Consider the following 27,500-nt stretch of genomic DNA (forward strand, 5'->3'; position numbering starts at 1 on the left):
TTAAAAACTCCATTGCATACTCATATCTCCAATATTTGTCTTTTCTTATCACTTTGCAGATTTCTCGATGAAAAAAAGTCAATTGCATCTTTTGTTGTACTCTTGTACGGTTTTTAGTGATACATTAATTTAGGCAATACGTATTTGGTTTCTTAAATGTTATACTTTTAATTAGTTGATGACAGGACTTCGAATCGTCGACCTACTTATGACTAGCAAATTGGACTCCCACATTCCGCAGTACGGCTCGAGAAAGCTCGGTTAGTAAGTTTTTTCCTCACCATGGCACTCGGATAATGAAACTTGCTTTGAAATCTCTGCAAAATTTCAATCCTTTTAGCTCTTTCTGGTAGTTTCGCTGTGAGGAATGACAAAATTCATTTCTTTTTTCGCGGTTTTGGTTGCAAATTTTAAATTTAACGGCTTCGCTCCAAAACGAGAATGCACGTCTTGGACAATCAGAGCACACGGATCTTTGCCACATAATAATGGAAAAACTGAACTAAAGCGCAGCCATTCGATTTCTCAGTGTATTTGTGAAAGAGTCCGCTGGTATCGGGGCTGATAAATTTCCAAGTAATCTTTCCAGAATAACACTTGCTTGGTTGCGCCATGCAGAAATTACGAATGGCGATTTTTTTCTTGTTGTTTTAATTACTAGTTGCACCAAAGATCTCCTACCCTCCGCAGGATGCAACGGGAGTTGACGGACAAGACGTGTTATTCAGCTGTACCGTAGATGGGAACCCACCACCCAGTGTTATTTGGACAAAGGAAGGAGAGGAACTGAAACCCGCAGCAAATTCGCGATTTAACTTTTCGTCCGCGGGCAACAATCATAGTCTGATTCTTACCGATATTCAAAGATCAGATGCAGGGCAATACAGATGTTTGGCCAGTAACAGTGACGGTAACTTGACTTCAGCTCCAGCGACCTTGACTGTACATTGTAAGTAATTCATTTGACCATTTACGACCACGTGCACAAACAAGTATTTCAAGGTTTTCAGTTGCGAGAACATGCTTTTCTTTATTTACAGACTACATTTGTTCTCATAAATCAGGGCAATGACCGTTTGCTGACTTGGATAATATTGGCGCAAGATGCTTCGATCTATTTTCTTTACAAAATAACTCAAAATATTTTGGATCGTGTTTTCATTGAAGCCTTTTGCAACCGAGTGTTTAATTTGAAACTAAGCTGCTAGCCTTCTATGGATTTTCCAGTTTTGGGTGGTTTGTGTTTAACTTCGTTTCTGATGCTTTAACTGACGCCCATATCGCTTGTAACTTTATGTTTTCGATTTCTTTTCAGTTGCACCCGCAATCCTAAACCAGTTGCCACCGGGCATTACTAGGCTGACGAGGGAAGGAAACGAATATATCGTATTTAGCTGTACAGTTGAAGGAAACCCTTCACCCCTTCTTTATTGGACAAAAAATGGAAAGAGATTGAATGTAATAGGTAATCCAAGGTTAAGTGCAGTTTCATGGAGAGGCATTCACAGTTTGAATATTGTTAATCTCAGTCGGTCAGACGCAGGACTATATCAGTGTGTGGCAGTTAACAGTGTAGGCAGTGTAGCTTCACATGGAGAGAACCTGAGAGTATATTGTAAGTATATTCAATTTCCAAAGTAGGAAAAGGTGTAATATTTTTAAAATTCGGTTACCTGGTAGTTAAAGCAAAGGGAAGTAGAGAGCGATAGCACTAATGATGTTGCCGGTAAAATCCATTCTCGGGTTGAATCGGTTTTGACCTTGGTTAAATTGTTCATCCTCGTTTTATCTACGTTTAATACGCTCTCAGAGGAATTGAAGAAACATTTTTGGAGCCTAAATTAATCCTAGAGAAATATGAGGGTGAGGTTAGGATTAGTTTTGGTTATTATACATGGATATCAGTTGAGCATGTTCGTCGTTCTAGTGTAGTGGCGAAGACACAGGACTACAGATCTGGAGGGTCCGAATTCGAGTACCGGTAAGTGCATAGTACAGTTTTTTGATCCCTTATTATGTTATAGTGTTGATAAGGGTATGAACTCAGAAACCGATAAAATGATATAAAACAATACGAAGATGTGTTGCGATGAGCCTGAAACGGTGCTCAAGGGAGGGTATAGGTGTTTTAAGTCCTTTTTGGGGGGTTGATAGCTGCTTTAATATTCAACCTAGGTAAAATGAGGATCACCAATTTTACCTAGGTAATAACGGATTCAACCTTAGAACGGATTTGACCGACAACATTGACTCTATATTTGGAAATGGAAGAGGAATAATCTTCCAAAGTGTCTCCTTTGAATTTCGTTTCTTAAGAAATCATTAACAACTACTAATTTCTACTAATTTTTTTCGTTAATTCTAAGTTGCACCTGAGATGTCTTGCCTTCCAAAACATGCAACGAGAGTTGAAGGACAAGACGTGATATTTAGCTGCACTATGGATGGTGATCCACCACCCAGTGTTATTTGGACAAAGAATGGTGAGGAACTAAAAGTCGCAGGAAATTCACGAGTTAATGTTTCGTCCACGAGCAACAATCATAGTCTGATTCTTGCCGATATTCAAAGATCACATGCAGGGCAATACAGATGTTTGGCCATTAACAGTGACGGTAACTTGACTTCAGCTCCAGCGACCTTGACTGTACATTGTAAGTAATTCATTTGACCATTTACGACCACGTGCACAAACAAGTATTTCAAGGTTTTCAGTTGCGAGAACATGCTTTTCTTTATTTACAGACTACATTTGTTCTCATAAATCAGGGCAATGACCGTTTGCTGACTTGGATAATATTGGGGCAAGATGCTTCGGTCTATTTTCTTTACAAAATAACTCAAAATATTTTGGATCGTGTTTTCATTGAAGCCTTTTGCAACCGAGTGTTTAATTTGAAACTAAGCTGCTAGCCTTCTATGGATTTTCCAGTTTTGGGTGGTTTGTGTTTAACTTCGTTTCTGATGCTTTAACTGACGCCCATATCGCTTGTAACTTTATGTTTTCGATTTCTTTTCAGTTGCACCCGCAATCCTAAACCAGTTGCCACCGGGCATTACTAGGCTGACGAGGGAAGGAAACGAATATATCGTATTTAGCTGTACAGTTGAAGGAAACCCTTCACCCCTTCTTTATTGGACAAAAAATGGAAAGAGATTGAATGTAATAGGTAATCCAAGGTTAAGTGCAGTTTCATGGAGAGGCATTCACAGTTTGAATATTGTTAATCTCAGTCGGTCAGACGCAGGACTATACCAGTGTGTGGCAGTTAACAGTGTAGGCAGTGTAGCTTCACATGGAGAGAACCTGAGAGTATATTGTAAGTATATTCAATTTCCAAAGTAGGAAAAGAAGGTGTAATATTTTTAAAATTCGGTTACCTGGTAGTTAAAGCAAAGGGAAGTAGAGAGCGATAGCACTAATGATGTTGCCGGTAAAATCCATTCTCGGGTTGAATCGGTTTTGACCTTGGTTAAATTGTTCATCCTCGTTTTATCTACGTTTAATACGCTCTCAGAGGAATTGAAGAAACATTTTTGGAGCCTAAATTAATCCTAGAGAAATATGAGGGTGAGGTTAGGATTAGTTTTGGTTATTATACATGGATATCAGTTGAGCATGTTCGTCGTTCTAGTGTAGTGGCGAAGACACAGGACTACAGATCTGGAGGGTCCGAATTCGAGTACCGGTAAGTGCATAGTACAGTTTTTTGATCCCTTATTATGTTATAATGTTGATAAGGGTATCAACTCAGAAACCGATAAAATGATATAAAACAATACGAAGATGTGTTGCGATGAGCCTGAAACGGTGCTCAAGGGAGGGTATAGGTGTTTTAAGTCCTTTTTGGGGGGTTGATAGCTGCTTTAATATTCAACCTAGGTAAAATGAGGATCACCAATTTTACCTAGGTAATAACGGATTCAACCTTAGAAGGGCTTTGACAGACAACATTGACTCTATATTTGGAAATGGAAGAGGAACAATCTTCCAAAGTGTCTCCTCTGAATTTCGTTTCATAAGAAATCGTTAACAGCTACTAATTTCTACTAATTTTTTTCGTTAATTCTAAGTTGCACCTGAGATTTCTTGCCTTCCAAAACATGCAACGAGAGTTGAAGGACAAGACGTGATATTTAGCTGCACTATAGATGGCGATCCACCACCCGGTGTCATTTGGACAAAGAATGGTGAGGAACCAAAAGTCGCAGGAAATTCACGAGTTAATGTTTCGTCCACGAGCAACAATCATAGTCTGATTCTTACCGATATTCAAAGATCAGATGCAGGGCAATACAGATGTTTGGCGAGCAACAGTGAGGGCAACTTGACTTCATCTCCAGCGACCTTGACTGTACATTGTAAGTAATTCATTTGACCATTTACGACCACAAAGACCAAAAAGTGTCTCCTCAGAGTTTCGTCTCTTAACCCTTTGGCTACTAGCGATTTGGCCGAAAAACACGTTTTGAAGCTAGTTGAGGGGTTTTTCGGTGACTGTCGTGCTGTTTAAGAGCTAAATCTGCCTACAAACCCTTTTCCAGGTTGTACACTCCGTGGCCTTTTCAGCCAGGTGCAAAGTAAGCGCTTGCAAAGTTCGGGCATGCGCAGAAAGCAAAATTTCGACATCGACTTACACTTTTCGCTTTCTCTCCCTCCCTCTCTTTTCGCTTTCCTTGCCTCATTTTTTTTTCAACTTGCTGGGCATTTGGTAGGCTTTATTTTGGTGGGACGAGTTTCTGAGAAACCTTTCATCATCTTAGAATTAGGTGCTCAGAAAGGTAGGTGGGTAATGGAGCAAGCTTTTCATGGAGATTTCAGGTCAGTGTTACATGTTTTTTCTGGCCGTTTCTCCAGTTTCCTTGACTGAATTGTGCTCATTCTGGTATAGTCTGAAAGATCTCTTCTCCCTGCACAAGTTAGTGGACAAAGCTGTTCCTGACCGTTAAAAGTGATGACGTCACAAGGGATAGATGGGACCGTGAATAAAGCTGGACGTGGTAATCAAAGTGTTAAGAAATACTTAACAACTACTAATTTCTACTAATTTTTTTGGTTAATTCTAAGTTGCACCTGAGATCTTTTACCTTCCAAAAAATGCAACGACAGTTGAAGGACAAGACGTGATATTTAGCTGCACTATAGACGGTGATCCACCACCCAGTGTTATTTGGACAAAGAACGGTGAGGAACTAAAACTCGCAGGAAATTCACGAGTTAATGTTTCGTCGACGAGCAGCAATTATAGTTTGATTTTTACGGGTATTCAAAGATCAGACGCAGGAGAATACAGATGTTTGGCGAGCAACAGTGAGGGCAACTTGACTTCATCTCCAGCGACCTTGACTGTACATTGTAAGTAATTCATTTGACCATTTACGACCACAAAGACCAAAAAGTGTCTCCTCAGAGTTTCGTCTCTTAACCCTTTGGCTACTAGCGATTTGGCCGAAAAACACGTTTTGAAGCTAGTTGAGGGGTTTTTCGGTGACTGTCGTGCTGTTTAAGAGCTAAATCTGCCTACAAACCCTTTTCCAGGTTGTACACTCCGTGGCCTTTTCAGCCAGGTGCAAAGTAAGCGCTTGCAAAGTTCGGGCATGCGCAGAAAGCAAAATTTCGACATCGACTTACACTTTTCGCTTTCTCTCCCTCCCTCTCTTTTCGCTTTCCTTGCCTCATTTTTTTTTCAACTTGCTGGGCATTTGGTAGGCTTTATTTTGGTGGGACGAGTTTCTGAGAAACCTTTCATCATCTTAGAATTAGGTGCTCAGAAAGGTAGGTGGGTAATGGAGCAAGCTTTTCATGGAGATTTCAGGTCAGTGTTACATGGTTTTTCTGGCCGTTTCTCCAGTTTCCTTGACTGAATTGTGCTCATTCTGGTATAGTTTGAAAGATCTCTTCTCCCTGCACAAGTTAGTGGACAAAGCTGTTCCTGACCGTTAAAAGTGATGACGTCACAAGGGATAGATGGGACCGTGGATAAAGCTGGACGTAGTAATCAAAGTGTTAACAAAAACTTAACAACTACTAATTTCTACTAATTTTTTTGGTTAATTCTAAGTTGCACCTGAGATCTCTTACCTTCCAAAAAATGCAACGACAGTTGAAGGACAAGACGTGATATTTAGCTGCACTATAGACGGTGATCCACCACCCAGTGTTATTTGGACAAAGAACGGTGAGGAACTAAAACTCGCAGGAAATTCACGAGTTAATGTTTCGTCGACGAGCAGCAATTATAGTTTGATTTTTACGGGTATTCAAAGATCAGACGCAGGAGAATACAGATGTTTGGCGAGCAACAGTGAGGGCAACTTGACTTCATCTCCAGCGACCTTGACTGTACATTGTAAGTAATTCATTTGACCATTTACGACCACAAAGACCAAAAAGTGTCTCCTCAGAGTTTCGTCTCTTAACCCTTTGGCTACTAGTGATTTGGCCGAAAAACACGTTTTGAAGCTAGTTGAGGGGTTTTTCGGTGACTGTCGTGCTGTTTAAGAGCTAAATCTGCCTACAAACCCTTTTCCAGGTTGTACACTCCGTGGCCTTTTCAGCCAGGTGCAAAGTAAGCGCTTGCAAAGTTCGGGCATGCGCAGAAAGCAAAATTTCGACATCGACTTACACTTTTCGCTTTCTCTCCCTCCCTCTCTTTTCGCTTTCCTTGCCTCATTTTTTTTTCAACTTGCTGGGCATTTGGTAGGCTTTATTTTGGTGGGACGAGTTTCTGAGAAACCTTTCATCATCTTAGAATTAGGTGCTCAGAAAGGTAGGTGGGTAATGGAGCAAGCTTTTCATGGAGATTTCAGGTCAGTGTTACATGGTTTTTCTGGCCGTTTCTCCAGTTTCCTTGACTGAATTGTGCTCATTCTGGTATAGTTTGAAAGATCTCTTCTCCCTGCACAAGTTAGTGGACAAAGCTGTTCCTGACCGTTAAAAGTGATGACGTCACAAGGATAGATGGGACCGTGGATAAAGCTGGACGTAGTAATCAAAGTGTTAAGAAATACTTAACAACTACTAATTTCTACTAATTTTTTGGTTAATTCTAAGTTGAACCTGAGATCTCTTACTTTCCAAAAAATGCAACGACAGTTGAAGGACAAGACGTGATATTTAGCTGCACTATAGACGGTGATCCACCACCCAGTGTTATTTGGACAAAGAACGGTGAGGAACTAAAACTCGCAGGAAATTCACGAGTTAATGTTTCGTCGACGAGCAGCAATCATAGTTTGATTTTTACGGGTATTCAAAGATCAGACGCAGGAGAATACAGATGTTTGGCAAGCAACAGTGAGGGCAACTTGACTTCATCTCCAGTGACCTTGACTGTACATTGTAAGTAATTCATTTGATTTCTTAGAGCTCTCACTTTTAGTGGAATATTTCTTTTATAGCAGTCCATAACCACTTATCAAATTAAAGGAGGGTTGTCACAGAGCTCCCAGCACAGTTAGATGTCTGACAGCCATTGGGGGACGTTCGTTAAGATGCATAACCAGCTGGCCATCAAAAGGTGACCGGTCATGCATTTTATTTTTCTTCAGTGCTTATATGCACTCTGTGTTATAATCATGTGTGGCAGTTACGGTGTCTAACGTTTAAGTACATTACTTGAAGCGCTGTTACCCTAACATGTTATATAGACAAAGCTCCAATGAAATAATTAATTGGTAATTTAATTTGAGAAATCATAATAAATAACAATAACTAATCATTCGTTTCCTTGACTTAAGATGAACTATCCTTACAGCTGTATTTGCTAATTCACAATCGGATTGTTTACGAGTGCATGTTATATGACAAGTAGACTTTATCAAACTTAGAATTTTTTTTTTTTTTTTTTTTGCTAGCTCCACCCGAATTTACCATCAACCCACGGAATGCAATAGCAATAAAAGGAGAGAATGTTACTCTGAGATGCAAAGTTTATGGAAATCCTGTACCAGATGTAAAATGGACAAAGGATGAAAAGTATATATCAGGAAATGAGAGAATGATTGTTTCTGATTTTGGTGCAAATACTTCAAGTTTAACAATAACCGATATTGTGCCAGGAGATACGGGCCAATACAGATGTATGGCAAATAACAGTGTTGCTGACGCCACTTCATCTCCAGGAAATATTTTGGTAAAATGTGAGTGTTATTTTTTTGTTTCATAAGCAGTGTGAAAGTTTTACAGTGAAATCTATGGTCAGCGGACACCCAGGGGACTCTTGTAAGTGTGTGCCTAATAAAAAACTACGGGTCCTCGTTTTCATGCGCCTCGTGGTTATCGTCTGTCACTGTGTGATATCAAGAATTAATGGTTCATTGTAATCCATTGATTCCACAAACACTCCAGGTTACACAACCATGGTGGCTTTGATTGTCACATGCTGAATTTATGACATTAGGGAGTTTAAGCAAATCACTACGGGTGGTGCTACTACGGCTACCGTGCCTGAAAAGGTCTGGGGAGAGTACGGCGCGGTGGTCTACTAAATTTTAAGTTTAGCAAAGCAAAATACAAGGAAACATGGCCTAAGGAGTTTAAAATCTCTTTTATTTAGTTTCTCACAGCCAAATGGCTTTGCTCAAAGGACGATGGCCGTTGTTCGCCTTGCTAGGACGAACAAATTATTTCTAAGCAAAAGCAAATGCTATACACCTTATGCAATAACAACAATTTGATGGATGAAATATATCACTTCAGAGACAAATATCTCAAAGAATATCGAGTGAAAAACACAAATATATCAATACTCAAAGAAGCAAAATAGAATCGTATAGTATCCAGATATAAAACATCTTCACTAAATCCTCAAAGCAAACTTAACCGAAGAAAAATAACCTCGTGCTGAACACGAATATTTCACTTGACTCACTTCGCCATTCCAACACCTTTGCCAAAACTTAACGTAAGTTCATGATACGGATTTACAAGCTTATGAGAGGCAACCTTGACACAATCCTTGACTTAAATTGACTTTAAAGGATATAGTATCCAATGGAATTCTTAAAATGACGAGATGTCCGTTGAAAAGGGCCAGAGAAGCAAAATAAACCCTACGTAGTAGCCGCTACGGTAAAACATCCCGACTAACGTAGTCAGATTTCACAATACGGCTGGATGCAACCGACGTACATGCGCAGTGTCTCATTTTGGGGGAAATTTACTTCCGGCAGCCGTATTAGCGCCAGCCGTAGCGATTTGCTTAAAGTCTCTATTAACTCTTTTGCACCGGTAAGGCTGTCCACACGTTTCCGGTCAATAGCTGTAAATAATCAAAAATCTGCTCGTAAGTTTACCAAAGTTGTTCGGGAGCGAAGAGGATGCTGAGCAAGTAGTTTATGATTTTCAAAACAATATTTTTTTAATGAATTATTTTAACTCTGACAATATTGCAATTGCAGATAAACCAGCTGTGGAAATTGTTGGTCTTGGAAAATTGTCTTTGGCTATAGGCAGTCAGATGCAGCTGACATGTCGTTATAATGCTTCACCACCAGTTTATGAAGTGCAATGGGTAAAAGATGGTCCCGTTATTGCTCGAAATGCGACTATCATTGGTAACGAACGGGCGAATATTTCCAAGTTCACTGTCAGCGAATCAATATTGACAGTCATATCCAGTGTAACACAAGATGGTGGGGATTACAAGTGTCTCGTTGCAAATGTTCTTGGAAATTCATCGGCAACAACCTCGGTTATAATCAGTCAAGGTATACTCTTCTTCGACATTTTATAATGGAGCATAATAACTTGCCATTATCACTGAGTCAGTTACCGCTGAGTTGGGAAACATGACCAGATTCAGATGGAAAGCAAACATGTTCTTATCCAGTAAGGATTCTTTCCTCTTTCGTCTCCCACCCTACAAGAAAACATCAAGAGAGAACTTCAAATAACTGTATTGAGGTTTCTTTCTGCAAAAGGATCCTGTTAATCGAACTGATTTTGACGTTCACATCTGTCGACTTTTCATTGTACTCACATCCAGAAACAAACAGGTGAAGTGAAACGAAATGCAAACACGGGTACAAACAGATAGTGATGAAGGTAACTTTTTGCTCTAAAAGTAAACTCCATCATATGCTACATGTCACATGAATGTCAATCTTAATTGGGGAGTGAAATTTGGCTGTCATTTCATAACGAACAATTGTGGCGTGAAACGCTGTTTTTCAAAATGGTTTCTTAGATACCATGTGAAATATCCAGTGAAAAAATTACCCGTGACCAGCTTCAAACGTGTAAGAAAAGGAAAGCAATCCTAATTGTATCACATTTCTATATAATTTTAGACTAGCCGCGTCTACTAGTCCTTAAGGCTATATGCGGCCTGTCTAGATCATTAGCACTATTACCCAGGGGGGACTCCCATACAAAAAGGGGAGGGTTGCTCGTCGTCTCGCTTAGAGGTGTAAATTTCAGATTTTGGTCTTACTTAGGGTGTTCTGGGCAAAATGCAATCATATATAGCCGTGAAGGTCTCCTTTAGTGTTGCACGCGAAGAGATATAAAAGTGTATATTTACGCTTTTATATTTCTTCACGTAGGTGAATTATAAGATGATAATGTCTTTGCCATCATTAAAAGTCACTCTGTTTTTTTATAATCTGTGTTTTAATATGGTCTCTTTTAGGGGTCAAAAACAGCCTGGGCCACGCGCAGATTAGACTCCTTTAGGGGTTTAATTTAAAATTACCGACGAGCATCCCTCCCCTTTTTATATGGGCTGTTACTATTCCTCTATACGTACTATGACGATGATTAGCAGTTTTAAGTACTTCTAACCTGATTTATTTCAGAACCCACCGCTGCTCCTCAAAATGTGAGAGGAAAAAGCATCAGTTCAACCAGTATCTTAGTTACGTGGGAGGAAGTTCCACCGGCTGATCGGAATGGTGTCATCTTGACTCATACAGTTACCTATAAATCGCTTACAGAGGGCAACAATGGCAGCGAAACTGTCAATTCTAATAAATTCCACAAGGAGCTAACGAATCTCAAAAAATTCGTTAACTACAGCATCACGGTGTTTTCAACGAATCAGATCGGAGATGGACCAGCCAGCAATCCCATTTTTGTTACCACCAGCCAGGCTAGTGAGTATTTTTGATCTTTCCCTCGTATTTCCAGCTTTTGTTTTGTTTGTTTGGGAGTGAAATTTGGCTGTCATTTCATGACGAACAATTGTGGCGTGAAACGCTGTTTTAAAATGGTTTGTTAGTTACCATGTGAAATATCCAGTGAAAAAATTACCCGTGACCAGCTTCAAACGTGTAAGAAAAGGAAAGCAATCCTAATTTTATCACATTTCTATATAATTTTAGACTAGCCACGTCTACTAGTCCTTAAGGCTATATGCGGCCGGGCTAGATCATTAGCACTATTACCCCGTGGGGGGGGGGGGGGGGGAGAGACTCCCAAACAAAAAGGGGAGGGATGCTCGTCGTCCCTCTTAGGGGTGTGAATTTCGGATTTTGGTCTTACTTAGGGTATTTTGGGCAAAATGCAATCATATATAGCCGTGAAGGTCTCCTTTACTGTTGCACGCGAAGAGATATAAAAGTGTATATTTACGCTTTTATATTTCTTCACGTGGGTGAATTATAAGATGATAATGTCTTTGCCATCATTAAAAGTCACTCTGTTTTTGTATAATCTGTGTTTTAATATGGTCTCTTTTAGGGGTCAAAAACAGCCTGGGCCACGCGCAGATTAGACTCCTTTAGGGGTTTAATTTAAAATTACCGACGAGCATCCCTCCCCTTTTTATATGGGCTGTTACTATTCTTCTATACGTACTATGACGATGATTAGCAGTTTTAAGTACTTCTAACCTGATTTATTTTAGAACCCACCGCTGCTCCTCAAAATGTGAGAGGAAAAAGCATCAGTTCAACCAGTATCTTAGTTACGTGGGAGGAAGTTCCACCGGCTGATCGGAATGGTGTCATCTTGACTCATACAGTTACCTATAACTCGCTTACAGAGGGCAACAATGGCAGCGAAACTGTCAATTCTAATAAATTCCATAAGGAGCTAACGAATCTCAAAAAATTCGTTAACTACAGCATCACGGTGTTTTCAACGAATCAGATCGGAGATGGACCAGCCAGCAATCCCATTTTTGTTACCACCAGCGATCTTTCCGTCGTATTTCCAGCTTTTGTTTGGTTGATCTCGGAGCTACAGCAACACAAGAGTTGATGTATAAGTGTGTTCGTTTACTTAAGGACGTGTTTCATCACATCTAACAACAATCACACATTTGAAGGACGGTGCCTACTAATTCAAACTTATTCTTGCCCCGGTTTATGATTATGCAGGAAATGTGGATCTTAACAATCGTTATTGAAATCCAACTAGATGCTTCTATGAAGCATACACTGGCTTGCCTGTGGTACGTGCTACAGAAAATCAGAAGGCACTGAATTGTGTGGTATTGAAATACAGCATTCCAGTCTCTGAAGAATAACAAATAAAAGAGAAGCGAGAAACATTGGCTTCTGGGCTGACATGTTGATAATTTTCAAGTTCCCTCACAACTTCTTTTCACCACAAGTGTGCCCTATGAGCATCCGAAAACTTTGTAATACAAAACTTCACTGAAGTCAAGCCCCGTTTCGCGGGGTTAGTGTTGGGATGGGAGACCAAAGCAATAAACCCCTCATAAAAAACAGAAACATCTGACCGAAAATACTATTAACGCTAACAAATGCAAACTCAGCAAGGTACAGATTCTGGTAGCTTGCTTTATGCAAAACAAATATTGATGAAAAAGCAAATAAATATCGATACACAGTTTTCAGAAAGAGCAGAAGGAAGTTTCCCGGACGGTCGATCGAGAATAAAATATTTACGACATTAAAACAACATTAATTTTGAACCGTGAATATATAAAAAGTTACGATCAGCGACAAACATTTTGGGAGATTTTTGCTACGTTCAAGTAAATTGCAAAATCGAAAATTTAACTAAAGGCATCCGGCTAGGCGTACATCTCTGCGACTCGATACCGCTTGCACTAACTTTAAGATCAGGAACTTTCTTCTTCAGTAAACTTTCACAGTTCTGTGCTTCTCTCCTTTGGCATTTGGTTGCAGTGCAGTTCATATCATGATTTTCACATATTTGTTCATTTAGTACACATTTGTTCTCAACATATAAACTTTCTTTCAGTTTGCGGACCAACCCCGGCCAAAACAATCGCTCAACAGCATCTTTTAGTGTGGGTCTACCGCAAACGGCGTGTGCATAAGTGAGTTGTTTGAGCGTTCCGAGGAAGGAAGAAGCTTAATACAACAAAAAGCAATATGCTCACAAACGACATACTGTCATGGGCTACACACTTCGCCACAACTTGATCGCGCAAACAAATGATATTTGGTATGATCACGCTCAATCATATGGTTTTGCCTGTCAATAAAAGGCATTATTATACTTATTATACTTAGGATCGAAATTCTCCAATCACAATTAGCTATTTTAACAACTTGTTTCCTCAGAAGGACGTCTCTGAAGCTGCCCAATCAAAACATGACGACTTCTATCCACTTAGTGCTATAAATTCACACAAACCACCAATACCTGCTTCCCTTCGTTTATTTCAGGAGGGGTTAGTTAGTATCTGTCTATCGTTAGAATCTCTCGACTCCTGTCTCGTGTTGCTATCGCACATCCACTAAAATTCGCTCATTCCTGGTCGTTTTATTCCTACTCGTTTAGAACCAAACAACTACCTCCTAAATGTCAACACCAGTAAATGATCACGCAAACGAAGCCAATGGCGAGAAATAATATTTCAACTGAATAGCTTGAAATAAAATTTGCGCGAAATCTCTCTCTTTAAAAAAGTTAAAGAAATATAAGGGCCGTTTATACGAGAGAAAATAAAACGCGAACAGCCCATATAAATGATGCAAAATCTACGTTCACAGCTTTCTCAAGCCCCGGCTTATCCTGGCCTGGGAGTTTATACTCGTATAAATAGTTCCTTTCGCGTATTATGTACGCCGCGTCCAGAGTAAGCCGCGGCTTATTTTCTATCGTATAAACGACCCTATTGTTGTTTTCTCAAGTTAACAATAGGGCCGTTTATACGAGAGAAAATAAGCCGCGGCTTACTCTGGCCGCGGCGTACATAAGACGCGAACACCCTGTATAAATGGTACAAAATATACGTTCACGGCTTTCTCAAGCCGCGGCTTATCCTGGCCTGGGAGTTTCTACTCGTATAAATAGTTGCTTTCGCGTATTTATGTACGCCGCGGCCAGAGTAAGCCGCGGCTTATTTTCTCTCGTATAAACGACCCTAATAACTTCATTTTACACAAGAGTGACTATACTGAACCTTAATTAAAAACGATCGCCAGCTGTAATCATTTGCCAGAACGATCATGCCTACAAATTCCTGTCATCTTTATTTAATGCGTATTAAATTTCAACTCACTTATGCAAATTAGTTAAACTCGAATACTACACAGCACAATGAATCACAACAGTTGAAACATCTCACAAAAACCTTTTCCAGCATGAAATTTATTGAAACTAACTAAATATTTGCTATTGGAGACAAAAAAAACCCTTTCTATTCCAATTCCGTGCGTGCAAACAAGAAACAATCCGTCTCACAAACCATACGATATGCAAATAAATATATTTTTCAGTTCAAGATTGAACTCTTTCCTAAAGAACCTTTTCCAAAGCACAAAATAGACAACAACCTTTCTTTCCAATAATTCTTCACTGTCACATTTTCAATTATTTTTTTACCTGAAAACTGTACAGCTTGACTGCAAATTAAATGCCAATTGTCAGACAAATGAGATGCCACTTCGGTAAACACTGTGATACATTCAAGACATTCGATTCCTTTTACACCTATACTCAATTTCTCACTTACTGTCAGTGTTCTACATACCAGCACAGTTTATAAAATAAGATTAGAAACAACACACACTTTCTCATATCCGACCGCAATTGTTCTCGAAGACCATCCCTCGTCGCTTTTAAGATTCCAGATATTTATTTTCCCCGCCTGTTTCGTTATTCCAATTGACGTTCCATTCTTGATCTCATAAAGGTATATTTTTTCCACTAAAACGACATCCCCGTTACCACGACTTTCGACGCCATTGCGGGTTTAATAATGAAACGTTCATCTGTGTGCACCAAGGAAATCTACGTATTCCCCCAGCCCCCTCAAACCTAACAAAATACACACACAAGACTCTATGCACAAAGCCACTACTTAGCAGGGGAGTGACAGGCAAGACTTTTACCGACACGGAAAAAAAAAATAAAAAAAACACGAAACTAAACACAGATTCCAACTGGTTTGCCATACTGGCAAGCCAGTAAAAAGAAAATTGGGAATAACCATGCATTTTTCAAAGATAACTGATGAATAATATTTGTAAAAAGCTTTAAAATACAAAGAAATGTATGGCGTTCTTTCTCAAATTGAAGCTTAATTATCTCTCAAAAATTCATGGTTACCCCCAATTTTCTTTTTGGATACCAAGAGTACTAACTAAGATCTACTTTCTCCCGATAGTTTTAAACCGCGCAAAAATATCCCTGTGTTAGTAAGCATCACCAATAGGAAACCCGAGTATCTCGAGATGCGCAGAATCTATGCGCAATAACAACAGTAGGCACCGTCCTTAAATGAACTTGGTACTGCGTGATTGATTCTGCCAAAGTATGGCTGACGTTACTGAAAATTTGTGGGCTTTTTTATTGACTTGTTCTGTTTGTTTGATTCATGATATTGTTCTAAAAATCAATTGTTCAAATTTTATTTATTTATTATTATTTTTTTTTTTCAGTCAAAGATGATCGAACCTCTAGACGTTCTTTCCATATCATCTTGGGATTTGCCTGTGGCTTTGCGTTTATCTTCGCTGTCTCTATCTTTATTGTTTTCAAACGATTCAGAAGAAAAAAGAAAAACACAATTATTGAGGTATATAAGAACATGAATATATGATTTTAGTGAATGCCCTACTTGTTTAGTACGGAAAAAGTATTTCTAAGACCTTGGCGCCATGAGAACAAGGATCAATTTATGGTGATGCATCGATACCAAAAACAGTAGAAACACATCACGTTGGAATGAATGTGAAAAATATTTGCATATCATCATCCACTTTCCTTTGCCTTTGTCCTCTAAACCTCTCTTTCAAGCTGAATTTTAATATATCGAAATTAAAAAAGACCTATAGGAAGTGTCATTGAATGACAACTTAGTCTATATAGGGTCTGTGTAGAGCCGAACAGGAGTCCAATGCAGGAAACCATGTATGCTTGCAATCATGGAAAAAAGCTCGATTAGCAGAAGGATTTCGTGTATTGTGTCGCATAAACACGTACCCTGTAACAGGTTCTCGACGACGAAGAAGATGATGTTTCCATGCAAGAAATGAGACCGGAAATCATGAACGAGCTCAGAGATCGTAACCAGCAAGCCTGTGCGGGTCAGCCAGCACTACCAGGTTCGAATGAAGACGAAGCTGTGGTCGTTGATAATGAGATGTACCTGGTCCAAATGGCATTTGAAAGAAACTGGGAAATTCCTCGAGAAAGACTGGAAATAACAGAAACGGAACTTGGTGGAGGAGAGTTCGGAGTCGTTCGGAAAGGAACCTATTTGAGAAGAGATGGGAATGAATTACCCGTTGCTGTTAAAATGTTAAGAGGTCAGTTACGATCAAAACCCGCCTTTAATATCTTATTGATCCAATAGGTAAAGAAAGTCTTCCAAACACATAGCTACTGCTACAATACCCAGCTTTAAAAAGTAAAGATTCCCGCGTTTTGGATGACTAAGATCGACATCCCCGATCATCATAATGATGTTGATGATGGCATTACGATAACGATGATGATAATTGTTACACACTTAGGTAGACAGGATGTTCCAAAATGACAAAACTTGGGTTTGATTGACACTTTAGTAACATTTATTCAGCGATGCCTGTGCTGATGATGGGAATGATGAATATCACAAAATAATCCCCATTCACCACTCAAGTTTTACCACTCGACTTGTAAATTGAATTTTCGCATGTTTAAAAGGTTTCCTGCTTCTATTCTTAGATGAAAATGACCAAAATCAGCGCATGGCTCTGATCCAGGAGTTGGAGATGCTTCGAAAAGTTGGCCGCCATACAAATATAGTGAGCTTAATCGGAGCATGTTCATTTGAAGGTAACGTGAAGCAGATAATGCGTTTTTAAGCAGGAGAGGTGCGTTTGTGTCTTTTACATCGCCGGAGCTCTTTTCTTTACATCAGCTACGTGATAAATATGCCAGGAGATGATTGAAAACATTTACGTTTGCTAAACAGATCTGTAATCTGTATTCAGTGTTTGGAAGGTAGTTGGTTAGATGTAAAGATCAACCGATTTTTCCCAATAAATGAGGAGTGAATAAATAGTTTCAAAAGGAGAAAAGTGACCAAAAATAAAAAGGAAAAAACAGTGAATTGGTAAATTAAGGTAAACTTTCCAAAATGCTGGTGAAAAGGTAAACTAATAGGCTAAAAATGTGATAAACTGGTAAAACCTCTTTCCTTTAATAATTTCGAAAACCTTACTTTCTTGGAAAATATACACCTATTTTGGGTTAGCATTGAGAAGTAACAAATTGTATCCTCTTCTATCACTGCTTACATATCATATCCTTTCGTCCTCAGAACCTTTATGTGTGGTTGTTGAATTCGTACCTGGGGGAAGTCTGGATGATGTATTGCTTGACAGCCGAATTCCTGCTCAAACACATGATGCAAATTATGTCAACATTTGTTCAAAGCTGTCCGAGCGAGACTTGTTAAAAATTGCTAAAGACGTTGCAAATGGAATGCGGCACCTTGAAAGCAAGCTGGTTTGTGACAGTTGGGCGCTTGCCTCTGTTGACGTTGATGTAGTTGTTTTTTTTTAAGTCAACAAAGCCATGTGTGTTTTCTACATTTATGTAAACTTGGAAAAGTTATATGTGTATTGAACCTCTAAAGATTTCGCACGACCTATAGGAACAGTGTATTATAATAATTGCATATTGTTCTTAAAACACTCAATTTTCAGGAATAATAAATCTTTGACGTTCTTTGGTTTAGAGGGGAGGTTTCACCAAGTTGTTTATCTGCGGTAGTAGCTTTTCAAGAGGATTTTGTGTCCACATCCTTTGTTTCCAATAGCCGTTCGATCATCGCATTTGCATTCTCACTAATGAGACAGTTCGGTGAGAATCACAGTCCATAAGATAACAAAAAATTCGTGGAATATGAAGAAAATGAAATCGTTTTAAAAGCAAAAAAATTAATTTTCTCTCTATTTCAGGGCCTGGCACAGACTGTCATGTTTTCACAGTAGTTCACACCTCCACGATTGATATTCTTGCATATCAATGCTTCATCCGGGCTCATGCATCTTTTATTTTGCTATCACTTTAGTGTGTTCACAGGGACTTAGCGGCTAGGAACATTTTGATTGGTGAAGGACTGGTAGCCAAGGTAGCAGATTTTGGACTGTCACGTGACATTTCACAAGACGGAGAGTATATCAAATTCACAGAGGTACGCGAACATCATGTAGTTTTCTTTAAGAACTAATTAATATCTGCAAACCAAAACAAAGAAGAGAAATAAGTACCTCACATAACAAGATTTTCAAATTATAAGTCTATGAATACGATGCTCTTTTCTGCTTTGGCCAAACCATAGGGAAAAGTTCCTTGGCTTTGGATGTCGATGGAAAGTCTTAGGGGAATCAACACCACGATGTCTGATGTGTAAGTAATTTTCCAAAACTTTATAGGTTTTTAATGGGTTAAATATGCATGTCACTACGAAGAGTTGATAGTGAGTGATAGTGAAGAGTTGATAGGCTTAGAATGGGGAAGCACCATTTTCAAATTTTCCTATAGAGTGGCTGGTTATGATATTTTCCTCTTTTTGTGAGGTGCTATCTGTGTGTGAACAGCAACACAAACTATGTATTAAATTTCTAATACTTATCGTGGGCAATTCTAAAGGGGAACTCCGGGGTAAAATTGAAGGTATTTTGTATGTTTGGCCTCAGGTTTACGTCTCAGTTTTTGATAACATCATTCCCATATCGTTTCATTCAAATTAAATATTGCACCTGAAAGACGACCGAAAATGCGGGAAAGACCTCATGGATATACCCACCACGCGTCCCCTATGTTAAATTCGCATTTTACAGATTAAGTCTAAGTGCCCATTCCAGTGATTAGGTCTAAACTTTCTTTTATCGTATTGCTACAGCAATATTTAGAATGGTTATTTTTTTCAGAGTTATAGTTGGTGTGTATATCCATGAGATCCTTGCCGAAAATGCAAATAGAAATCCGCTATCTTGAAAATTGCCCGCTAGTTTAGAAAGCGGTCAGCGTATCATCGTGTGACGTAGAATCGTCAAAGCCGTGAGATGTAATTCGATAATTGTGCGTCTTCTAGTTGTGTACAATATTTTTCATAGGCGAAGAAGGAGCTTTTGCCTTTATATCATCGCTAAAAATGGCCGATTCTGTAACAGACTAAGTGACAAAGAAACTCAACTCTGTTGATAAATTGTTATATTGGTCTTTCTGTTTCTTCCTTGTTGCCTTTAAAAATCGATTGAAGGGATGCGAAAACGGAGCTTTCCTTTGGCTACTCGATTTATTGCGCAGCTTCATTGCGGCTTTATTTACTCTTTCAAAACAGCATAACATTATAACTCAATCCTTGATAATAAACTTTACGTCTTAAGCTTAACTCAATGTTTTAAGGGAATACGGGTGAAGGCAACATAATTTGCTTCCGCTGCCACCAACGCTTACGTGCGCTCGTTCTCTGTTCATAAATGCATTCCTATATATAATAGTAGAAATTCACGAAGAATACAGAGTAATTGCAATGTTAGTTTTTTGTAGGTGTACATACAGCGATTGTCAGATTATGGGAAGAGCGGAGGCATGCATATGCTGCCAAGAAATTGAGCCTGTCAAAAATAACATTATCGAGACTGTTACTAGCGGTGAATGTCGCGAAGAACCCAAATGCATCACCCAGCACCCTGGGTTTTATCCAGTGTGTATAAATAGATGGGTCTTTCAAACAGCTTGGTATCAGTACAAGCAGCAGTACAAAAATCCATTTGATGGACCTGAAGATAAACTTTATAGACATATTGCCAACAGAAAGTTGGCTCGATGGTGCTGGGACATTTTAGGAAAGGAGATAAGGGTGTTTCGTCCATCGTATGCAGTGATGTGCATAAGAAATTTTTATCCTCCACCGGGGCCAGAGGGAGAGTGGGCCTTTGAAGGCTTCCGTTATGCAGATGAATGAGAAAACGGGTTTTAAACATGTCCATGAATTAAATAAACAAAGAAAAATACAAGTTTGTATCTTTCATGGAAATTACCAGTTAACAACTGGAAACAAATACTTCAGTTGTGTGTCATAAGAAACTCTTTCACTAAAAAACTGAAGATTGATGCACGATGCAAGCCGGCTGATACTTGAGAAGGTGCTTCCAGTAAAAGGATGGCTGCTGCCAATAATAGGTTTCCCAGGGGCTTCCTTTTAATAACTGGTTGGGATTCCCACAGTACTGTCTGCCATTATGGCAGATTAGCACAACTGACAGCATGCTCCCAGTTGTTTTCCATTTTTGGTCAATGATCACGCCCCATTTTGGACACTTTTTCAGTAAATATTGTTTAAACAGGAACCAAACACAAGAAAATTTCTTTCACTTTCTGGAGAGCCATCTTCAAATTCATGTTCAGATGACACTATCTCATCATTGGATAACTATTTTTTATCACCTGGTAATAGCCAGTGGGGATCTAAATCTTCATAATCATTGTTATCCTCACCATCATCATGTATATCCATTTTATCATCGACAAGGACGTCTTGCAGTGGTGGTAAGGGGATTGTAACGAACTTGTTAAAATGTCATAGGTTGGAAAAATTGCTGAGGGTGTATCAATGGGATTAGGGGCTTCTGCCATGGCATAATTGTGGTCATGTGGAGTCTGTCATTTGACAGCATGTGGATTTTGTGGGATATCATCCTCTATATAGGTATAGGAGGACACGTCAATATTTGCAGTACCACATACACCATTATCATTGCCTTTAGTGTTGAACATCTCAGTTTGAACCTCCACACTTTTTGGGGAAATGGGATCAAAACAACATAAATTCCCACATCATGCATTTCTGGGATTGTAGTAGGCATTTCCAAATCACTGCAGATTGGAGGTTCATTAGTCACTTGGTCATCTGAAGATACGTCGTCCTCGAAGCCTGCAGCAAGTAGTTCTGAAAGAGCCTAAAACAATATTAAAATGGGAATATACAAGGTAGTTCTTTTCACTTTACTACAACCTGAATCCTTTGAATTTGCCTAAGTACATTTTGCCATTTCTTCCTGTTATTTGAGTAACAAACTTGAAAAATAAACACTGGAAATTACCGATTATAGGTCATTTGTAAGGTCGGCTAACTCGCCATTATTTTCCAAGTAAACCCAGCATAATCTATTTTAAACCTGGACGGATGTACACTGAAATTTGTCACCATGAAACCATTGTTTAAACATCGGGTCGCGCAATCCCTTCAGTTCAAAGCGTGTGCAAACATCGACATGTAGGTGGGCAAATTTATTTGATTCATAGTAAAAGAGAAGCAAACTGAGGAGCACTAACATCTCGATGCCTTCGTCGCTGAATGCGATGTTCACTTGATAACCGCGGCTTTTTCGCTTCGGGCCCGTTTTGTAGCTAAACAAGGATGGAATAGCATCATCCTTCAAGTCCCTCCTAGATTTTTCCCCTGTTAATTTTGCCCGGAGATCTATCTCGAAACAGCTTGGCATGAATTGATCGCTGCAGACGCAGCTGTGTTCAAGTGGTGGCAAATTCTTCCGTCTGATTCCGTCGAGCCATGCCTTCGCGCGATCGTCCTGTGTGATCCTGTGGTAAGTCACCGTGTACATGTGTTCCCGTTTTTCTTTGTCTTCTTTGAATAATTATGGCAACCAGGTACACAACAATTCACTATTTCACTTGAAACAATCGGAATACAGTCCAAGATACAGAAACAACCACAGGAATTATAATTTAACCAAGGTTGAAGAATGAAGAAGCAAATTTCATAAAACCCCGCGGAAAATGGACCATTCTACGTCACCACGAGCTGCTGACCACTGACCGCGGCTCAAATTTTCTCCACAATGGCGGATTTCTATTTGCATTTCCGGTCGTCTTTCAGGTACAATATTTAATTCGAATTAAATGATATGGAACTTATGTTATTAAAAATTGACACATGGAACAAAGGCCAAACATACAAAATAACTTCAATATTACCCCGGAGTTCCCCTTTAATCATTTTAGTTCTTTTGTTGAAAAAAATCGCTAATGGTTGGTGAGAGCAATGAAACCAAGCCTATTATTAGGAGAGAATTAAGGTGTAACCCACTACTTGTTGTGTTTTTGGAATCATTTGTAGCTGGTCCTTTGGCGTCGTTTTATGGGAAATCGTCACCCTTGGTGAGTAAATGTTAAAACGGTTCACATGTTTGAACCGTGAAAAATAAAAAAGCACCGTAAGTTGAGCTCACTTTGCTACAAGTTGCGTGATAGTGCTGTTTAAATTGATTTACGATTGGAGGTTTGATTTCTTTTGGCTTAAGATCTTGCTCCAATTTCTTGCTGACAAATACCGGTTGCAAAGTAATGCGGCCAGTCTTATGACTGAGATCACTCAGTTGTCTTCGCACCGCGTTAGCTGACGTTAGGTCCTTGAATGGTCCTATCACCAGGGCTGTCAACCCCTGAAGAATATTGAGAAGAAAAACGCAAGAAAAAATGACATTGGCATTGCAACATTTAATTTGATTCGTTTATTTTGGAGCAATCACATTATTTCTTGTCATGAATTACAATCCGTAAATAGCAAGGAACGCTTTACCGGAGTTTATGAAACGTTCGGATTTTGTTATTATCGATGTTAAAATGGCTCAAACAACACAAAGTATTTGAAATTTTATTGTTGTGAAAGTCGATTTTCACTAGAAATGACAAAATTCGGCGATTGATCGGGAGATTTCAGACCGTAATCTTGAAACCCGGAGATACGGGCCAAAATCTGAAGTTTCCCGGATTATCCGGGAGAGTTGGCAGCCCTGTACCACAATGATTCCACCATTAACAAATTTATTCAGAACATTTCATCGAGTGGGAGTCGAGAGAAACACAAGTGGAAGACAACATGGTTCTGCGAGTAATTATCCCTTTCAAGGAGCAAAGGTCAGCTAACGTGGTTAGAAGACAAATGCTTGGTCTTAGTCATAAGATTGACACTACTTTGCAAGAGGTATTTGTCAGCAAGAAATTGGAGCAAGATCTGAAGCCAAAAAAAATCATGCCTCCAGTCGTAAATCAACAATGCGTTGTATATACCTTTTCGTCTGACCTGTGTGATGCAGATTATATTGGCTACACAACCCGACACCTACATCAGCGTTTTGTTGAACATGAAAACTCGGCCACTGGGAAACATTTCTTGGAAGCCCATTGGTCACAAGCCTCCTTAAAGAAAGCCAGTTTCGCATACTCCGAAAGTGTCAAGGAAAATTTGATTGCCTCGTCTATGAGACGCTTTTCTTCAAGGAAAGTGATCCAAGTTTAAACACACAAACTGACTTTCTTCTCGAAAGAACATACCAACACTTCGATTCCTCATGTGATTGTTTTAGTGTTTTTACTTAGTATTTATACATTTTCCCATCACTATCGTTTTGGCTTGATAACGACGTTAGCTCAACGTCGAAACGTCGTCGTTTTTGAAAACAATTCTTAATATGTTTTTAAAAAATATTTTATCGCAGTTTTTTTTTTATAGTAAAAAAAAATCGCTTCATTTTCGTAATTTTAAACAGTCCTTAAAGAATGGCATTTTCGAGTCTTATTTTTTTTTCTTTCTTTGTTGCTGTTGTTGTTTTTTTTTACTTTTGTTTTCCAATTTTCTTTGTGGGATGACTCATCTGTGTGCGTATATGTTTGCTTTTTTTTTCATAGTTGTTTTTCCATGTAACAAACCAAAATAATTTAAAACGGTTTAGTATTATGCCTCCTCGCTAGATTAGCTCTTTTTAACCTCGCATTTGTAATGTTGTCTTTTTTCCTCTCTCCATTGTTATTGTGTGGTATAAGTAAAAAGATGTTTGTTGTTGCTAGTGGCAATGACTCATCCTAGTAAAGTGCTCAATTTTGCATATGTAACTGCAGACAGTACTGTTTCGGCCTTCTGGGCCTCATCAGTGCAGTGCAGATGTCCAGGACGGAGGTTAAGCTTAAAAAGCCACCCCAGATGTCCCACACATGTGTTACATCTAAGCCATGCCAGAGTGCTCAAACTAGCGCGTTAGTGAGCGTTACTGTGCCTTGGCTTTCATGTCCAAATTGAGCACTCTACTAGGATGAGTCATATATATATATATTTTTTTTCTTTCTTCCTTTCTTTCTTTACCGGATAATTTGTAAAATATTGTTGGATTAAGGATGCTCTCTCAGTATATTTGTTTTCGCCGCGTCGCTCTCTTTCGAAAAGTGTTAAATATACGAATTTTCTGATGCAGGTGAGCGACCTTACACTGGAATTATAGGCATTGTGGAACTTTTCACCATGTTACAGGATGGCATGAGACTCGAGAAACCCCCGCACTGCTCTAAAGAACTGTAAGTTAATGGAACAGCCTGGCTTGATTTACGATGATCCCCGCTCTTCTTCTTTACACCCTACCCATCAGGTTTCACCACGTTCCGAGGCCTCTGATTTCTGTTTTCATTTCATCGTCTCTAGGTACGACATTATGCTCCAGTGCTGGCAAGAGACTCCAGAGGATCGGCCAACTTTTAAAGATCTTCATTCAAAACTTCACTCAATCTTGAGTGAGTCCGCGGTACGGATATATTAATTTAAGGAATATTAACTTTCATTTATTCAAGCTACGCCCAGAAAGCTGTAAAACTTGGCGGAGAATTCTTGCTTTTTTATTAATTGTAGATCGGAAAACACGGCACCTTAGATAAGTGTTGAGTTTCAAAGGAGACTGGATAATTTCAAGAACTAGACTTTTGCATCACCAAAACCTTTAAAACGTTCAACGAACCAGATTTCAGACGTTGTGGTTTTCCTCAGCATCTGTTCCTTTGAATTGAGGATATCATCACATTTGTAGAAACCGCTGTTCAAAAAATTAGCTGACTTCATTGCAATGATGATGATAATTACTCAACTGTGGGCATGACTTTTCTTTTTTCCACAGGTCACTTATATTAATATTGCGTTCTTTGAGGAACAGAGAAATGAAACCGGTGAAAAAGACATCCCAGACAATGGTGTTTGAATCCAGCAAATGCTTTTTCATTGGAGACGCAGTGATCCAAGAGTTATTTCGGCAGGCCACTTAATTAGGTCATACTTTTATATGTCGGAAAATACACGGCCAACTGTAAACCTTTGCTGTGGGAAAAGAAAACAAGCAATATGTTTTAATCAAGCGTCTAACAAATTTTAGCTATAGCGTTTTTGCTATGACTGCAGAAATATAAGTCAGCACACCACCGTTTGTTGGTTTGGTGTAAACTTCAGTTTCTAATTAATTAATTTCACTTATTAATACAATGACCATTTTTCAGGTGTCTATAAAAGGCGACAATTGCTTAAGGATGGTGCCTGCTAATTCAAAGGTATTTTTACGCGGTTTACTGAATGTGCGGGAAAAGCAGGCTCAACAAGTGTTATTGAAATCCAAAAAGAAAATTGGGGGTAATCACGCATTTTCCGAAGATAATTAATCAACAATATTTGTAAAAAGCTTTCTTTTTCAAATTGAAGCTTAATTATCTCTGAAAAATGCGTTGTTATGCCCAATTTTCTTTTCGGATACCAAGAGCACTTGCTAAGTTCTCCTTCTCCGCATAGTTTTGAACCGCGCAAAAATATCCCTGTATAAATTAGCAGCGTCAATAGGAAATCCGAGTACTTCGAGATGAGCAGAACGTATGCGCAGTAACAATAGTAGGCACCGTCCTTAAATTGTCCAGCTAAGTGAGAGGATCACTTCTCTCATCCGTCTTTAACTCCGATTCAAATATACATTCATTTCATTTCATACGCGGTGGCCTCATGGTCTCGACTCCGGAACGAGTGGTCCGGGATCGGGTCCTGGCCGGGGACATTGTGTTGTGTTCTTGGGAAAGACACTTAATGCTCACGGTGTCTCTCTCCACCCAGGTGTACAAATGGGTACCGGCGAATCTAATGCTGGAGGTAACCCTGCGATGGACTGGCATCCCATCCAGGGGGGAGTAGAAGTACTTCTAGTCGCTTCATGCTACAGAAACCGGGGATAAGCGTTGGCCTGGTGGGCCTTCTAGGCTCGTAGCAGACTTTACCTTTACCTTAATCTCATTTCATACAATGCCCATGTGTTTTGTTTTTGGGCAAAAGAAAAAAGCTGGAACAATTCTATCTTAAAGAAGACGCTGCAGTATTTAATGAAATACTACTAATTATTTACTGTGGTGCTGTGTGAGTGGGCCGGAAGTGAAATAAAGAAAAGGTTTTATCAACTGATCATGAGTTCATAGGGTAAATTGACCACTGTAAAGAAATTTGAAAGCTGACGTCTCGAGTGTTAGCCATTCGTCAGAGCTAACCCCTTTCTGTCTTTCACAAGTAGGACTACTTTTCATAATGAAAAAACAGTGATATTCTTTAATCATTCCTTTGGCAATATAACTTGTATAATACAAGATTCATAAACATTTGTCTCTCAGTAAGTAACTAAATTACCATTAAACGTAACAATGGTATTATTTCTACTGTTACAATATTAATAAACTACAATTTATCTTGAAAGAAAATTACTCATTTGCAGAATGGCCTGTATGCACGCTGAATGTAAAGGAAATTTCTTTGAAATAATCGAAAGTAAGATTAGTAGCACTGCACAGTTTAATGTTGTAGGAGAAATAAGTCATTGAACTTCTCCAAACTTGGTCACTACTCTAGCATAATGGTTTTCGATCTCATTTATTTTTCCTAAAAGCATATTGGGGTGCAAGGATAACATTTTACATCAAGTCGATTTCTATCAAAGAGAGGAATGTTGGAGCAGCCATTGGTTGTTGGGCATTTTCCAGATTTTCTGTGCATGGAATGGATGTGTTGACAACTTCTGGCTGATTTCTACATATTTTCTAGAAGCCACTTTCCGCAAGTTGCTGTTCGCTGAGACTTAAAACATTTCCCGTTTTGTAACTACTTTCTTGTTGTTTACAGCGAAGAGTTTGCCGTTGCTGTAAACCCATTTTCTTAGAGTTAAAATCTTTTGTTCCCTTTAGTTAATTGTTTCGACCTAAATCAATCCTTGTTTCCTGAAAGGCGGAGTTGCTTCTCTGTTTTTTCGTA

General features: G+C 39.1%; 1 protein-coding gene across 4 annotated transcripts in view; it reads left to right on the top strand.

The window, feature by feature from the left end:
* LOC138057130 (fibroblast growth factor receptor 3-like) overlaps nucleotides 1-26,910 on the top strand; it is a 29,516-nt gene extending 2,606 nt beyond the window's left edge. The window contains exons 2-23 of one of the 4 annotated variants that reach the window (XM_068903195.1): nucleotides 176-260; nucleotides 662-949; nucleotides 1,316-1,615; nucleotides 2,367-2,654; nucleotides 3,021-3,320; nucleotides 4,075-4,362; nucleotides 5,069-5,356; nucleotides 6,063-6,350; nucleotides 7,055-7,342; nucleotides 7,858-8,142; nucleotides 9,403-9,711; nucleotides 10,801-11,097; nucleotides 15,829-15,965; nucleotides 16,383-16,698; nucleotides 17,099-17,209; nucleotides 17,697-17,884; nucleotides 18,453-18,575; nucleotides 18,723-18,790; nucleotides 22,530-22,570; nucleotides 24,661-24,760; nucleotides 24,885-24,984; nucleotides 25,351-26,910. In XM_068903195.1, coding sequence (XP_068759296.1) covers nucleotides 176-260; nucleotides 662-949; nucleotides 1,316-1,615; nucleotides 2,367-2,654; nucleotides 3,021-3,320; nucleotides 4,075-4,362; nucleotides 5,069-5,356; nucleotides 6,063-6,350; nucleotides 7,055-7,342; nucleotides 7,858-8,142; nucleotides 9,403-9,711; nucleotides 10,801-11,097; nucleotides 15,829-15,965; nucleotides 16,383-16,698; nucleotides 17,099-17,209; nucleotides 17,697-17,884; nucleotides 18,453-18,575; nucleotides 18,723-18,790; nucleotides 22,530-22,570; nucleotides 24,661-24,760; nucleotides 24,885-24,984; nucleotides 25,351-25,431 — 4,569 coding nt within the window. In that variant the 3' untranslated portion in view covers nucleotides 25,432-26,910. Of the gene's footprint in view, nucleotides 1-175; nucleotides 261-661; nucleotides 950-1,315; nucleotides 1,616-1,927; nucleotides 1,982-2,366; nucleotides 2,655-3,020; nucleotides 3,321-4,074; nucleotides 4,363-5,068; nucleotides 5,357-6,062; nucleotides 6,351-7,054; nucleotides 7,343-7,857; nucleotides 8,143-9,402; nucleotides 9,712-10,800; nucleotides 11,098-15,828; nucleotides 15,966-16,382; nucleotides 16,699-17,098; nucleotides 17,210-17,696; nucleotides 17,885-18,452; nucleotides 18,576-18,722; nucleotides 18,791-22,529; nucleotides 22,571-24,660; nucleotides 24,761-24,884; nucleotides 24,985-25,350 lie in introns of those variants that run through there. The other 3 variants (XM_068903196.1, XM_068903197.1, XM_068903198.1) reach the window with 3 other exon arrangements.
* The last annotated feature ends 590 nt before the right edge of the window (nucleotides 26,911-27,500 follow it).

This window comes from Montipora capricornis, chromosome 7 (genome assembly GCF_036669925.1).
Source record: "Montipora capricornis isolate CH-2021 chromosome 7, ASM3666992v2, whole genome shotgun sequence".
Lineage (NCBI taxonomy): Eukaryota > Metazoa > Cnidaria > Anthozoa > Scleractinia > Acroporidae > Montipora > Montipora capricornis.